The sequence below is a fragment of the Melopsittacus undulatus genome, chromosome 7 (genome assembly GCF_012275295.1).
Source record: "Melopsittacus undulatus isolate bMelUnd1 chromosome 7, bMelUnd1.mat.Z, whole genome shotgun sequence".
NCBI lineage: Eukaryota > Metazoa > Chordata > Aves > Psittaciformes > Psittaculidae > Melopsittacus > Melopsittacus undulatus.
In genome coordinates, this window is record NC_047533.1 from 1,461,393 (window position 1) to 1,478,039 (window position 16,647).

The following is a 16,647-nucleotide window of genomic DNA, read 5'->3' on the forward strand; positions in this document are numbered from 1 at the left end:
CTGAAGAGAGAAGTTCTGCTGAGCACAGCAAATAAGACATTAACACCAATCACCTCCCTGCAACTCCTCCATTTGCACTGAATAATGAAGCTACTGTGTCCGACAAAGAATGCTTGCAGCAAAACTGTATGACCAAGAAACGTATATTCCCCAAATTAAGAAGGACATGAAGCTGTTGGAGTAAGTTCAGAGGAGGCCATGGAGATGCTGCAAGGGCTGGAGCAGCTCTGCTCCAGGGGGAATGGCTTGAACCTGCCCAAGAGAGGGGAGACTGAGCTGAGCTCTTAGGCAGAAGCTGTTCCCTGGGAGGGTGCTGAGGCGCTGGCACAGGGTGCCCAGAGAAGCTGTGGCTGCCCCATCCCTGGCAGTGTTCAAGGCCAGGTTGGACACAGGGGCTTGGAGCAGCTGCTCCAGTGGAAGGGGTCCCTGCCTGTGGCAGGGGTTGGAACTGGAGGAGCTTTAAGGTTCCTTCCATCTCAAACCATTCCATGATTCTGTAACATTACAACCCAGCAGTTGGAGAAAATATCCCTTTGTTTCTCTGTGCCCTGCATGAAGGAACTGTGTGCGTTCTACCCAAATCCATCCATCACTGGCGTACTTCCTACTTCAGCTAATGCACCTCCTAACTAGGTGAACAGTGATAAATGCTTTGCAAACACCTCCTCGCAGTAGGATTGATGAAATGGGCAGCACCCCATCATCATCTTTAAACCACAGCTCAGTGTCAGCCCTAGACTCACGGGCAGCAGTTACTTACCAGGACAGAGTATATGTGCAGACATCGGTACACAGGTGAGAAGTCCACCAGGTCCTGGGCTCCAGGTACCTAAAAGAGAGCAGGAAATCAGTGTGAAACACGCAGAAAGCATCTAGAGAAGTGCAACTCTAACATATCACCTACAGATAAGTGCAACTTTAATGCATGTTCAATGGGATGTAAAGATTTCAGGTACGTAACAAGTAGATTCATTATTTATATCTATCTATATTTGACTATATTTAATTTTCTTGTAGATTCTCCAAGTAGGAAAATCTCAGTTAATGCTGCTCCTAGGAAACCCCACTGCAGCATTCAGCCCTCTGTTAGCCAGCTCAGCAGAGATTTAATCTTGACCATAGGTTTAAACACAAACGCCAGCATCCTGGCACAAACTGTTCTGATACTTATGAACCAAAGGGGAAAAACAGGAAAACGCCAAACTCTTCTTCTCTAGATTTCTACTTTGATATCTTTGAAAGCCCCATTTCTATTTCTCATTCTGTTCTGACAAAGCAGGCGCCACACAGACTCCACCACCTTTCAACAACACAGGGAGCCTTGCACAGGGAGAAGGAAGCGTGTTTCTGAAGGGTGGGATGGAGGGAGGGAGGAAGAGCAGAAAGATCAGAGAAGCAATTTGCATACAAGAAGCTTGTGTCCTTTGGATATATTCAAGCCAACACAGTATTAAGCTTGTTGGCCAAGGCATAAAGCTAAGGCAGCTATCCTTCTCCCCCAAAATCTAAAGTGGAGGGGAGTGTTCTGTTGACATGTGGTGGAAAAAAGGGGAGAAAGATGAAAGGGACCAATGGACAGGCCGAGGAAACATGTTTATTTTATACATTTTTAATTATGCTTAAGAGGCATTTCTGCTAAGAAGGAGGTAGGATGAAGGAGAGAGAAGTTTCTAGTTTGATGCAAGCCTCAACCAACACTGCCCAAAGTGCCTGGGGCAAGTGGTCCTCATCTAAAACAATGGCTTCAAGCAGGGGAGTATAGGAGTTATGGGCTGGAAAGGGAAAACAGAGGGTTTTGTTGAATAGCCTCTTGTATAATGTAGAACCAGAGTTGTTAAAGAACCTTCTTCATGCAAAGAAACCCAGTCCTCAGTACTACAGAGGTTCTCAGTTAGAGGTGAAATGATGAAGGAAGCCACGGAGACAGACAGAGCACCCCGTCCCACACCAGCAATGCTCTGCGGCCCCCAACCTGGTGGTGCAGGGAAGGGAATCTGCTCTGGGATCTAGGAAGCAGCCAGCTCATTGGGAACAAGGCAGCAAAGAATGTTCTCTGGGCGCAGCTTATCTATCTCACTGAGCTTCCTTCCATCCCTCACAACAAGCTCTCAATCACTGATAGATGGGGATGCCCATCTCTTGGAGCTCCATGCACTGAGAGCTGTGGTAGATGGCAAGGCTGGCTCACCAGGAAGGAGGAAGGTTTCCAAGTGAGGGACAGGGCTGGCATTGCCTGGTGCCCCTCTTCACACTGAACCTACTGCTCACGAACAGAAGGGTTACACAGCTGGACGTGGATCTGGGCAACCTGATCTAACTGAAGATGTCCTTGCTCATTGCAAAAGAGCTGGATAAGATGAGCTTTGAAACTCCCTTCCAATCCAAACTATCCTATGAGTCTACGAACCGAGAGCAAGCATCTGGGAAACACTCACCACCCTCACTAACATCTCTTGCTTTACCATTTATAAGACTATATTTGACACTTGCAAACACTAGGCAGCAGTTTTATTGGGTTAATGCCAATTTTATCATGCCTTCCTGGCCATTTATTTTCCATTTGCAGTCTCTAAGGCCTTCTAATGCTCCCTAAATAGCTCCCAAATCCAGATATCAGCTAGTTCATGATTCTGCCTTGCTGTATTCCTCTAGCATTAAGTACAATCTCTCTCCAGTGGGTAAAACAGTAAAACCCTTCTGGCTCAGGAATTCCTGATTGCAAAACTGCTGGAGATCATAAAGCAGACAGAGAAGCATCAGTGCTCACTCGACCCGGGCATCCTCCAGCAACCACCTTCAGCGTGGGGAAGCTGGACTGGATGGACCTGAATCCACCCTATGGTTTTCAAAGGGAGGAGAGATCTGTCATCCCTTCAGAGCATCATCAAAGCAGACAATGTTTTCCTATGAATTTGAATTCCGGATCAAACGCTTTTGCTCCTCTTGGATTTGGGGCACTGGCTGAACAGGGCCCATAGAGAAATATTCCTGATAAAGATTTGTGAATCGGGATATTGCCAAAACCAGACTTTCCTCCCCCAGAGAAATTCTTTCAAAGCAGACTGCAACATTTTCAGGCTCTGATCTTCTGTGAAAACTTTTAAGCCCACACACACACTCACAAAGAAACAGGCTGGACCATTCTGCACTTCACATCTCCGAGACATTAACAGCTTTACAATTGCCAATCTCAGTAGAACACTATCAGACGTGGAGCGCTGGGCCGTAAGAAAGCTTTTGCAAACAGGAAGACATACACAGCCAAAACTTGTGCTAGGATTTGATGCAGGGTATAAACCTACAATATATTCTAAGGAAAAGAACAGACCATCTATTCCACATAAAGCCACAGCCCTACAACAGGACAAATCATAGATTCATAGAATGTTTTGGGTTGGAAAGGACCTTAAAGCTCACAAAGTACCATGGGTAGGGACCCCTTCCACTGGAGCAGCTGCTCCAAGCCCCTGTGTCCAACCTGGCCTTGAGCACTGCCAGGGATGGGGCAGCCACAGCTTCTCTGGGCACCCTGTGCCAGCGCCTCAGCACCCTCCCAGGGAACAGCTTCTGCCTAAGAGCTCAGCTCAGTCTCCCCTCTCTTGGGCAGGTTCAAGCCATTCCCCTTGGCCTGGCCCTCCAGGCCCTTGTCCCAAGCCCCTCTCCAGCTTTCCTGCAGCCCCTTTAGGCACTGGAGCTGCTCTGGGGTCTCCCCTTGAGGAGCCTTCTCTTCTCCGGGCTCAACAAGCCAAACCTGGTCTAGTGGAAGGTGCCCCTACCCACAGTGGTTGGAACTGGATGAGCTTTAAGGTCTCTTCCAACCCAAACTATCTGGTTCAGCAAATCACATCTTGGATACTTCTCATGCTGAACAGAGGTATTAAACAAACTGTGCTGTGAATTTGGTATGTCTTGTCTCATCATCCTTTGACCACCCCAGTGTACCCAATGGCTTAATCTAAGGGGGAATAAAATGGATGTATTGGTGATGAGGATGCTCAGGAGACTGTAACACTGGGAGTGGCCAGATGGTCCTGTAGACTCACTGATCTCACTCTGGCTCACATTACAGACAACAGGCAGACAGCATTGTCTGGAAACGGAGAGGTTTTTCTCGGGGTCCAAGATGCTTCTTTCGTAACAGTGGTGGGAAACAAGCAAAAGGTGGAAGCTGAGAGCATCTAACAGAGCCACTGAGCAGGGAAAGCCAGGAGAGCTCTCTGGGGGCCTGATCCAGCTCCCAGGACTTTACACTCACTTGGAGAAGCACAACTTACTGTTACAGCCAGGTCAACCTGCAGGAATGCCAGAAGCATGATGAATTATGGCTACACCTCACACCTGCTGATGTCCTTCCTCAGTGCCAAACTCCTTCTCCAAATAGGAAACCGTCTGGAAGTCCTTGGTTTGCTCTTCAAAGCCGGTTCAATAGGCATTATTCTGTAATGCAGTGTCCTTCCTTAGAACTCTCCCACTCTCACAGAGAAGCACCAGGGAGTCCAATTCAGCCCAACCACTTCACAGCCACCTGACCAGCCTTTTGGGGGGACAAGCAGAAACGAGGCACAATGCAGGCAAGTTTGTCCTGCTGTATTCCACTAGATCCAAAAGAAAAGTCACTGGAAATGAGAAGAAGCTGGATGAGCTTTGTAGTTTGCTGGATGCTTTTTACTACAAAGGGAACAGCTGGCACAAATTGGAGCTACTCGCTGTGAAATGCAAATTCTCCTTCTGCAGCTTGACATTCATAAAAACTGAGTTTGAGCCTTCTCCAGGCCCACTTACAGCTGTGCCCACTCCCTCACTCTGATTACAATGGGAGCTTCCACCTCATTGAAGCATCTGTACTTAAGTCTGGACCATAATGTCTCCAAACTGGAGAATGCTAATGGAGCGGAGAACCACATCTCATATTTGTCCCCTTGAATGCAGCTGGCAGAGCTCTCTCTTGTGCTACTCCAAGGGAATGAGCTACATGCAACACTATGAGCAAAGAACAGTATGTTCTTTCTTCCCTTTCAAAGCTTATCCCATAAATTTTGCTGCAGTGATGAAGGGATTGCTCCATGCGGTGGGGAAGCACAGGATCTCCACAACAGTTCATCCGGCCTAGGTAGGGGACTCCATAACACAGAGCCTGCTGAAGGGCACCAGATATTTCCTAGAGGAAAATAATATGTATTTACTCTGTTTTTCTCAGCCTGTGCACCAGGATCAGGAGCTTTCCTACCTAAACTTAATCAGAAATACCTAGGAGCATCCCGTTTTCAGTTCCGAGCAGGATTCAGTGCAAGGCACCTTTCCTTCTTCCTTTTCCATATTCGCATCTTCACTGATTGTAGGTTTCTGGTTGGCTTTATTGGCTATGACTAAAAGCTACCACTATAATCTTAAAATGCTTCATAATCATTTCTTTACTTGTCTACAGACTTTATTCTACAGTGGGACACCTCTTCCATCTATTTAGATTAGATCTTAGGCAGAAGCTCTTCCCTATGAGGGTGCTGAGGCACTGACACAGGGTGCCCAGAGAAGCTGTGGCTGCCCCATCCCTGGCAGTGCTCAAGGCCAGGTTGGACACAGGGGCTTGGAGCAGCTGCTCCAGTGGAAGGAACCACACACAATACTCCAAGTGGGGTCTCAAGAGAGCAGAGGGGTAGAATCACCTATTTCGATCTGCTGGTCACACTCCTTTCAGTGCAGCCCAGGCTTTTTAGGAACCCAAACCTTGTTTGGGAACCCAAACCCTGTTCGGGAACCCAAACCCTGTTCTTCCCTTTTCCTGTCTAAGCCAATAGCAGAAGAAGCAGCAGAGGAACAGGCAAGGAGGCTCCACAGAGACAGGCCAGGCAGCCGGGGGCTCCTGCGGTGCTGCCCCCACTAAGCTCTGTTTCATCACCACGGACAGCAGCCATCACCTCAACCCCACCACATCCTCTGCCACACACCTGATCCCTCTGGAAGAGTTCATCCATTTACTACCAGCCTGGCTTTAAACACACCACCAGGTGGGATTTCATCTGCATCCAGATGAGTTACATCACTGGGATGGACACAACTCCCAGCTGTGCTATTCTGAATGTCTTCAAATTCTTCCCTACTTAGTATTTCCTTCAACTTTTCCTTACACCTTTCAAATCTAATTGAAACTCCATTCTAATTCCTAATTCTACTGAAAACTTTGACTACCCAACAAGTGTGGCTACATTTCACACCACCACCCAGTTTTGCAAGAACCCACTCCACACCAAGGGAGAGATTTTGGAAGCAAGAAGGAACAAGAAGTACTTAAGAACCACATGTTTAGTTTTTAACAAGAAAATATCAAAATTAATCTATTCAAATCAATGTCTTTTTACAAAAATCGTGCTCTTTCCACTCATTTTCCTTTATAACTTGTCTCTACTTCCATTCTGATGCAGGAATAAATAGCCCACACAGATGCTTTCAGTGCAGTGCATGGGCTTTGGGATTGCACCCTGCAGCTTGGTCCTGGTGAAGGAATCAGTGATCTCCTCAAGCTGCTGTGGAAGCACAAGAGAGATGAAGAGGAGACAACTGAATGGCAGGAGAGAAGGCAGGATATGAGCACAGAGCCACCTGAGCTACCTGCACTATTTTAAATGTCAGAAACTTATTTTTCATTCACTTGCCTGGCTGGTTATGGGCTGTCAAGTTCAGGGCAACAAATATCACCTAACTCAGTTACCAGCTGTAGCTAAAAATACCATTCTCTTGACATGCAAGGTGAGGCCAGAGGAGGCCATGGAGCTGCTGCGAGGGCTGGAGCAGATCCCATAGGAGCCAGGCTGAGAGAGCTGGGCTGGGGCAGCCTGGACAAGAGAAGGCTCCTGAAGGGGAGACCCCAGAGCAGCTCCAGTGCCTAAAGGGGCTGCAGGAAAGCTGGAGAGGGGCTTGGGACAAGGGATGTAGGGACAGGCCAAGGGGAATGGCTTGAACCTGCCCAAGAGAGGGGAGACTGAGCTGAGCTCTGAGGCAGAAGCTGTTCCCTGGGAGGGTGCTGAGGCGCTGGCACAGGGTGCCCAGAGAAGCTGTGGCTGCCCCATCCCTGGCAGTGCTCAAGGCCAGGTTGGACACAGGGGCTTGGAGCAGCTGCTCCAGTGGAAGGGGTCCCTGCCCGTGGCAGGGGTTGGAGCTGGATGGGATTTAAGGTCCCTTCAACTCAAATCAGGTTGGGATTCCATGAATTCATCTTTTTCTAAATGAAGGATGGATACCAACCTGCTGCCCAAGTAAGCAACTCCTCTGCTGGGTGACAGAAGACATGGGCTGTTCAGTTCTTATCCAACACTTGATCCCTCTGCTGAGCTTGCTAACAAGAACAGGGACAATGGGATATAATAATCCAATACTGTATCACACCACATGTTCTACAGCCTGTTCTGCATCTTCATGACATGCTTAATAGCAACAGGAAAGATGAGATGCAAACACTGTTTGAGATGCTACCGTTCACCCCCAAACTGCCCAGTCTCCTGGATTTGATGTTATACAGTTACCTCTTCATCCTCATCCTCATCTTCAACATCCAGGATACCCGAATCTTGCTCAGACATGGGGCTAGTGTTTTTTACCTCCAGTTCTGAGCTTGCGCAGGCTTCTTTCTTGGACTTCTTCCCCCCACTTATCCTGGGATGCTGTGATACAATATTGTCCAGGTTTCTTTGCTGCTGTGCCTAGGAAAAAAGGAGCAGATTTCACCTTTTACAATGGCATCCCCTTATTTTATACCTTTTTTCAGCTCAAAAATGCAGTCACGAAATAGAACAAATGAGACAAAATAAAACACACACTAAATGCAGCTTCGAAAGGTTATGTTTTCCCTAACCCAGGTACTCCAAAGAAACAGAAGATTCATTTCAAAACCATTCCAGGGATTATGCAACAATACAAACAATATTCTGACTCTTCACAAATCAAAATGCCAAACCCATCATACTGCCATATTGATCTATTTACAGCACAGATGCAGAAATATTAGCCCATAGGCCATGTGGTGACTGTCACAGGCTAAATTAAAGGACGTACTTAACCGTTGGATTTGTTCCTCTTTTCAACCCATGTCAGCACAAAACATTCCACATCTGGACCCCAGAGGTTCCTGAAAGCATTTTTGTGGTACCCCAGGAGAGTTTAATTGGACATTGCTGATGTACAGAATGAGCTGTAAAAGGTATGGAACACAAATTCACTCGCCAGGAGCAGCGCTGGGATTCAGGGAGGGAAACCCATGGAATCAGTGGAGCTCCCTCCAATCACTGTTGATATCTGCTCCTGGGGCTTGGAAGTTCATTCATCAGAGGTCAAGGCACATGCTCTGCTGCAGAAACTCGCTTGGCTTCATCACTGTTACTGACCACAGTATTTGATAGTAGAAGTGGTCTCACCCCACTTGTTCATGAGGGTTGACCAAGATAACACCCAACTGATGGGGAAGGGCAAGGAAGGAGGATGACACATAGAGACATGTAGCCACAAGGCCTGATCGTAGCCAAAACAAGGGGAAAAAGGCCAAGCCAAAGGCTGTGCTGGGTCTGCACATGTGGGCTCATGCTCTGGTGTAACTATAAACTAAACATGCTGTGAACCTGCAATTTATATGGATGTATACACGCGGGTTTATAGGATTCCTCACGTATTTTTCCATATATGTTTTTATATATAAGAAGAAAGGTGTTTGGAAATCATCCAGATGTCTTTCTGAAAGTGTTGTTTTACAGGGTAGTTTCTTCTAAAGAAAAGAATGTGGTTTTTATATAGATATATTAGTTATTAATACAAACTCAATTCCTACAGCCCAAGTCAAACCTGCACTGGGTATTTTATTCCACCCCTGCAACAGGAGACAAACAAGGTGGCAAAAAGGACCATTCCCTGCCCCTTGCTAACATGACAGCCTGGCTTTAGAAGGGAAAAGGAACATTGGAAATGTATTGTAGGTATGGTTGTCAGTGAAACCAACCATGCCACGAAAACAATGGAGAATTAAAACGAGTGGAACCTACTAAAAATAAGTCATATTAATGATTATTCTTGTTACCTGAACTGCAGAAAATAGAAAGATTTGTATCTGGAGTGCAAACCTTCAAAACTATTTCCTTTCCAACACTTTAAAGCATTAATATCACACAAGTTATGAGCAAGTTATATTTTGACAGGGTCTTTCAGCTCAGCTCCCTTCTGAATCCCTCCTTGGGAAGAAAGACCCCATCAGAGACAGATCACTTGTGTAGTTGCTAGATGTGAAGAACATTCAAAGCCAAGCACAGCACAGATACCCCAACCAGGTAAAATCCTACCCTTGCGTTAAGCAAAGTGCTCTTCACACCATGAACACTCAATCAGCCTCATCTTAGTTAATGAACATGGCAATTAGTAATAAGATTAAATGCGTATTAGCTCAGATTGGACGTGGGTGCACCAGAACTGGAGCTAAACCCCACATAGGGCAGCCCTGTGCTATGCCATAGCACAATCTTGACCTCTAGTGGTTGGAAAGCAGTAGTATCCTTGATGGTTACAAGTGCTCCTACAAGAGAAGGAACAGCCAAACAAGGGGACTACCAACCAAGCTGGTTTAAAAGACCTCTTAAGGGATGAGTCTCAACAAGAGGGATTTCTGCAACAAAGCCACAGGAAAAGGGCTGTGTGAACACTGCTGAGGATAACAATGTCAATACTTGAAGGAATAGGGGGGTGGGAAAGTGGGATTTTTTGCATTAGACATCTCGAGCTTCAGAAGCACAACTCTATAGAAAGACATTGCAACATCATAGAAAGAGAATTAGGACTTCAAAAAGGGGGGTGAGCCTTTGGTCCTTCTGAAGCACACACAACAAAGGGGTCCGAGGCTCGATTCTACTCTCAGATACACCCATTTATGACATAAGTTACTCAACTGAAGCGTAATGAAGCTGTAACACTGAATCCACTGCAAATTACACCAAAAAGCAAGGCCAGTGTCCTCATTAAAACCTCTCAAATTTATGTAATCTTTTTTCTTCCAGAAAGGGAAGAAATCAAAGAATGGGAAAATGCAAACTTTTGGATCAAACACTGTGCTTGACACGGAACATTAAACAGGGTGTAGCAAGACCATAGCAAGAAAAGTGGTCATGGGAGAGGGAAAATCTGGCCTAACAAGCTGAAGGATGCTGCCGCCAGCTCTGAACTTCACTGCTGAAGCCTCAAGCATGTGATATTCAGCATTTTAGGCTGAACACAGAACTGGTCTCCCCAGAGGACCTGGTGGACATGTTGTGAGAAGACACATTACATTGGTCCCCCATCCCTTTACAAACAAGTATTAATGTCTTCCTTCAGCTCCAGCTGCGCTCATAAGATAAGCACAGTAGTAGGTGATATGTATTGACCAGATGTCAATACTGATAAAATCCCAAACAAATATTGATAAGACCTGATAAAACTTGGTATTGAGAAAACCCAAAAGTCAAGAAAATCTGTCCTTCTAGAAAAAGCCATTGCTCTACGCCACGGAGCTCAACATCCAAATTCCAATACTACATCTTCATAGAGTCACAGACTGGTTTGGGTTGGAAGGGACACTAAGGCTCCTCCAGCTCCAACCCAGGGACCCCTTCCATTGGAGCAGCTGCTCCAAGCCCCTGTGTCCAACCTGGCCTTGAGCACTGCCAGGGATGGGGCAGCCACAGCTTCTCTGGGCACCCTGTGCCAGCGCCTCAGCACCCTCCCAGGGAACAGCTTCTGCCTAAGAACTCAGCTCAGTCTCCCTTCTGGCTTAAACCCATTTTTCATACTTTTAATGCAAATACACTAAAGTTTATCAAGGGAAGAATCTTGACCTGAACTAAAAGTCTGGGATCCTACTGGGAAAAAGAAAAAAGGGAAAAAAGGATGTCCAAAAACTCCCAATAATTCCCAAAATAATTCCCAAAGATCCACCAACAGCAGCCACAGAGATGCTCCCAATGGCACAAGTGCTTTCCAGCCCATCAAGCACAATTTTTACCTTAGGAATTTGGGAAGGGCCAGGGGGAGCAGTTCTAAACTAGAAGGGCTTTTCCAGGGATTTCTACCTTAAAGACCAACAAACAGCCTCAGATTAACCCAGTGGATGCTCATTCCCTTCCAGCAGGCTGGTGCACATCACAGCACGTAACCCCCACCTCATTGCACGATGGGCACAGCCCATCTGGGAGCTCAAGAAGTCGGAGCCGAGCCCATAACTTAGGTGTCACGCTGGAACGACACGACGTACACGCCAGAAGGAATAGTAATTGCTTTTCCATTAAGAGGAGGGCATTCCCCCTACCCCCACTCTTGGCAGGAAACAATCTGGACTGAAGTGACCTATAAGTGAGAAATATCAAATTTTCTTTCAATTCAGCAGGTTTGGGTGAAGTCACTGAGGTTTCAGTTTCACCTGGAGAGAAAGAGAGAGCTGGGGAGAGGCCCAGAGGAAGCAACTAAGGAGAAACTTGGGCTTAACCGCCAAGGAACTCCCCTCTCCTTACCCCCACATCATTACCCTCACCTTCCCAAGCTGGGGGTGCAGCAGCACAACCCTGCAATCGAGTTGACGTCGCCCATAAAGGATGAAAAACGACCTGCAGAGCAGGCACATTTGGATTTTAATGTTCTGTTTCACATCAAGGCATCTGTAGGGAGCCCAATGAAGAGGCACACTTTAGAAACCACATCAAAGCCCAGGCGACACTCCGGCGTGCCCTCTGAAAACGGAGGGACCTGGGGCTACAGGGGAGGCAAAAGGGCCTCAAGGGACAAAAACCAAATAAGACTAAAGAAAAATCCCCTTACCTTTTGGTGTGGTTTACATGAAAGCAAGTGCATTTTTGTCTTATTCTGTAAAATTGCCTCTATTATACAAGGCTATCAATCTCTTGGCTCTCTGCTTAATGCACTGAGAAAAAAACAGAAGGTAAGAAACCAAACGTCTGGTTGTAGCTAACGTTACATTTAGCAATAACACACAAAGCATTTGGTTCATGGGGCTGAAACTCCCAGCACAGCTACTTTCTTCATCCACGTGAGCATCCTGGCAGCCTCGTGGCTGTACAGGAACACCCCACACTGCTCTGACACGGCAGAAATCCCAGTTCCCTTGACAGCAATGCTGTTTCCAGGCTGGTTGATCTTAGCAGCAAAGGCAGCTTTCCATGTTCAAGTTCAGGTTCAGGTCAGTGACCTATATTTGCTGCTTTAACTGGGCTGAGGTTGGCCATCAGGCAGCCTAGGAGACCATCTCCACTATGGACAGGTTAGTGGGCTTTGTTATCTGAATGCAAGCAGAAGAATTGCTCCTGTTTGCTGTTGTTCCTTGAGAAACAGAGAATCAAAGGAACACGGGGAAAAAAAAAACACTTCTACATCCATTACAAGGTTTCTCTTCCAAGCCATCTGCTCCTTTTACATGACAAGTACACCACGCTACCAAGCACTCAACTTTGCAGGATGTGGCTTTGGGGATTTTCCCTTCAAGCCTGCCCTAAAAGAGTCCTAAATGCAAGTCCTCGATACAAAGACTCTTTAAGGGGAGACCTTAGAGCAGCTCCAGTGCCTAAAGGGGCTGCAGGAAAGCTGGAGAGGGGCTTGGGACAAGGGCCTGTAGGGACAGGCCAAGGGGAATGGCTTGAACCTGCCCAAGAGAGGGGAGACTGAGCTGAGCTCTTAGGCAGAAGCTGTTCCCTGGGAGGGTGCTGAGGCGCTGGCACAGGGTGCCCAGAGAAGCTGTGGCTGCCCCATCCCTGGCAGTGCTCAAGGCCAGGTTGGACACAGGGGCTTGGAGCAGCTGCTCCAGTGGAAGGGGTCCCTGCCCATGGCAGGGGTTGGGGCTGGAGGAGCTTTAAGGTCCCTCTCAACACAAACCAGGCTGAGATTCTATGAGTCTTGAGATGGCTGCTTCAAGCTTTGGAGCAGCAAATCCACCTTTACCAACCATCGAAATTCAACCAGGCCAACCCAAGTGACCAAGCACCCAGACCCAAAGTTCTGCATGAGAAATGCACTGGGTTAAAACACCAGCAACAAGCAGTAGTTGAATATCTGTCAAAGCCAAAGCATCCCGAATGCTTGTGATGAAGCAAACATGGCCCCAAACCTCCAACCCCAACCTGCATAGCTAAGCTGTGGGATGACACAGAGCAACAGAGCAGGTCGTGGACTCCTCCAGGCTCTGCGTACAGAGGCCATGCCCACCATAAGGGAAAGTTGTTATACCACCTACACGGGGAACAAGCTCCTTTAAAACTCAAATAGCTTTTTATTGGGTTTTTATAACTTCACCTTGGTTTCTGCCTTGGTTTGCCAACGCGTGAGCGTGCCTCACCTCCCGTCACCTCCACCCACCAATGACCTGATACTATTCACTTATATTAGAGGAATCTAATTAGCTCTTTCCTGATGAGACACTAGATAAGGCACAGGCAAAAGAAGAGAGGGGTTATGATTTAAAGGGAATGAAGCAGTGCTGTGGTTTGCTTCAGTGGTTTTGATTAGTTACTGCACATTTGCTGCTGCGATTGTTTTATAGGCCCTTCTAATGGGCTGAGACGCACAACTTTAACATACCGTTTCCCAATATCCCGAGGAATGGGATACATATTCCTGCAGCATTAGGACAAGGAAAAGCAGACTGGCTACAGGGGGAGGAAAAAGAGAGTTAATAACAAATGACAGTGGGGCTGGCTCCCTTCCAAAGACCCATTCCAATGTTATAAAATCCCCCTCCGATCAGATAAAAGCAGGGATTATTATTGCAAGGTGCAAACTCAACACACTGACACAGCTCCTGGTTTGAGTTTTAGCAAGGGCGCCCGTCACTTGTCAAGATGATAAGGGTTTCTGCCTCTCTGCTCGCTCGGTGTTAACTGGTTATCAGAGAGAACAATTTGTCGGAGGCTCTGGCTGACAAAGTTCACCATCAGCAGGGGAAACGAGGCCCAAAATGTGATTTTGTTTAACTCCTGGTCATTAGAAAAAGTGAAGTTGAGAAATGCAGCATTCAACAAGTGTGTTCCCCCCAACACCCTGCACACACTTTGCTTTCACCTCCCACTTCTCCCCTAAAAATGCCTCTTCCAACCTCAGCCCACACGGTGCTAAAATCCAGCTCCTGACACTGATATTCCCAAGTATTCATTTGGCTCCAATGGAAATTTCTGGCATCGAGTGTGCAATGGGGAACACGTAATTCTCCCTTTGTTTTTGCTTTCACTCAGTGATTTATCCTCATCTCCACGCTCCTGCTCCTTTTCCCTACCCACAGGTCAGCATTATTTATATCCTCAGAGTTCATTGTCAAGAGTAACTTGGTTCATTCAGCATTTCATACAAAACCTATTGAAACCTCAGCTGTTCTTTGGGGAAGCTCCTGCAGTACAGTACGTAGAGAAAGGAACGAGCAAGACCCTCCTTTCTTAGGAGCTGTAAAAGGAAGTTTATCACCTTAGCATTGATAAAAAGACTTGGGCAACCAAGTCCTCCAGGTCAGCTGCACAATAAAAGACCAAAAAGCCATTTTTTAAGGAGTCCTTTATGGAGCAAAGTGTTGATTTGGAGACCAAGATATCTGCAGGCAGGCATCAAAAGTAGCTCAGTTATGCGATTACAAAGTTTATTTATCACATTTACACGGAGTAGAGAAGCCGAAAATTAGATAAGAGGACTAAAAGCAGGAGGAGGACGGCTGTTGGACGAGGTATTGCAAACACATTAAAGACCACACAGCCCTGACAACTCCACAGCTCGGGTCTTTGTTTAATCAGTCCCAAGCACTTTGTGAGCTGGGCTGAGATAAATCAGTTACTCTTGCTCACTGGGGAGCAACTGGATGCATATTCTTTGATTACCTTTTACCAACAATTTACAATTCCTATTTAAATACTGAGTGCCTTTGTAGGAACTCCCCTGCTATATCTAATACTATAAACCACACTCTGATATCACAGGGGGGTTTAACACTGCATTTTCATACAGCATCAAGAGGCATCTATCTTGGTGATGGGACTTAATTATGACTCTTGCCTAAGTGCCAAGGTTGGAGGGAGCTTGGAGCAAGCTGAAGGTGTCCCTGCCTGAGGCAGGGGTTGGAGCTGGATGAGCTTTAAGGTCCCTTCCAACCCAAACCAGTCTGTGATTCTCTAATTCTGTGACTCAAAGCATAAGTGAGAACTCCCACACTTTGGTTTAACCTCTCATTGGCCTCACTGCACCTGAACCAAACCCTGCAGAGTAAGAGAGAGAGCAGCAAGGCAATCACAACCAAAACCAGTCACACATGAGAGGGCCCAACTCTCACTCTCCCCATCCCAGAATGACTCAGGTGCACAGGACCGTGCAGGACCAAGCCTCAGCTTTAAGCACTCAGGCACCAGGGAATAGTAATTACTTTCTGAGTGGGTTTGTTTCAACACGCTCTCTGACAATCAGGGCATGACAGAGGTAACGGCGTTGTTTCAGTCACTGAAACTAGTAAAATCCAGACAAAAGGCTTGTTTTCCCAGGGACCAATGTCAGAAGAAACAAGAATGCAGATGGAAAAGGTAGGGAAGAAGTAAAGGGACAGGCTTTGACTTAAGGATATGCTATGCCCTGCTTGGTGCTTCCATTAAAGATGACCACAGCAAGCACTGAGGCTTGCAGCAAGCAACCAGCGTAGCACCAAGGCAATGGTCTCCTCCATCTGAAAGCATTCAAAGATGTCTCCAGCCCCCAGTGCCATCACCTCCAACATGGGAACATTCCAAGCTCAATAATCAAAGCCTGGAGGCAGCTCCAGCAGCAAGTGACAGCACGCCAACCCTCACCTCTCCTTGGGCAACCCTCCAGTAGTTGTCGTACACCTCCGACCTTGCCCAAGGAAGTTGCAACTATCTCACCTATGGCAATTTAGGGTAAAAAGTCATGGATTAGACCTCACAAAAGGTTGAAGGTGTGTTTTACTGTGAAGCTTTTCACCGTTTGATCCACGGATAATTCTGGAAACACAATTAGAGCGTGCTTACAACTGCTGCTTCAGTTTGGAGATACCATAGCCCCACATCCAACAATGCTACGGGGCCCTCACACGCTCTTGTAAACCACAGTAAGGCAAATGATTCCAGTATTTCCCAGTGGTTGAACTCTCGTTTTTCCTTTACACTGTCATAGAGCCAACAAGGTTGGGAAAGACCTTTAAGATCACCAAGTCCAACCATCATGAACAACCCCTAAGGGGTGCAGGACATGTCAAGCTCCTTGTATACCAAGGAACACGCTGCCTAATAACCCCATTTTATGTGCCAAGTATTACACCAGTGGAAGGGTTGCTCACATAGCCAGAAGACACCAAACAAGGATTACTGCTCCTCAGTGCTTGGGTCTCTGCTCCACACTTACTACCTTGCTGCATTGAACCTCAAAAAGTTACTCATTGAAAAGTGTTAACCCTCATGGCTCAGCCTCAGATTAAACCCTTATATTCCATTCTCTGTGGGAGTTCCCAAACTGCTGTTTCACACACCCTCTCTCTGGGCCTTGTCAAGCATTTTGGAGATAAGTTTCCTTTCAAGATTCTGCTTTTGTTTCCATTTATCGGGTCTGGTTTGGGCCTTTTTCAAGATCCTGAGAAACCAGCAACACTCAAAGCAC

At 46.8% G+C, this 16,647-nt stretch overlaps 1 protein-coding gene across 2 annotated transcripts in view; it reads right to left on the reverse strand.

Annotated features, from left to right (window-relative positions):
- Positions 1–16,647, reverse strand: part of EXOC6B (exocyst complex component 6B) — a 291,776-nt gene that overhangs the window by 159,911 nt on the left and 115,218 nt on the right. The window contains exons 7-8 of one of the 2 annotated variants that reach the window (XM_034064717.1): positions 7,593–7,694; positions 761–829 (exon numbers count right to left, since the gene is read on the reverse strand). In XM_034064717.1, coding sequence (XP_033920608.1) covers positions 761–829; positions 7,593–7,694 — 171 coding nt within the window. Of the gene's footprint in view, positions 1–760; positions 830–7,517; positions 7,695–16,647 lie in introns of both variants that reach the window. The other variant, XM_034064716.1, reaches the window with a different exon arrangement.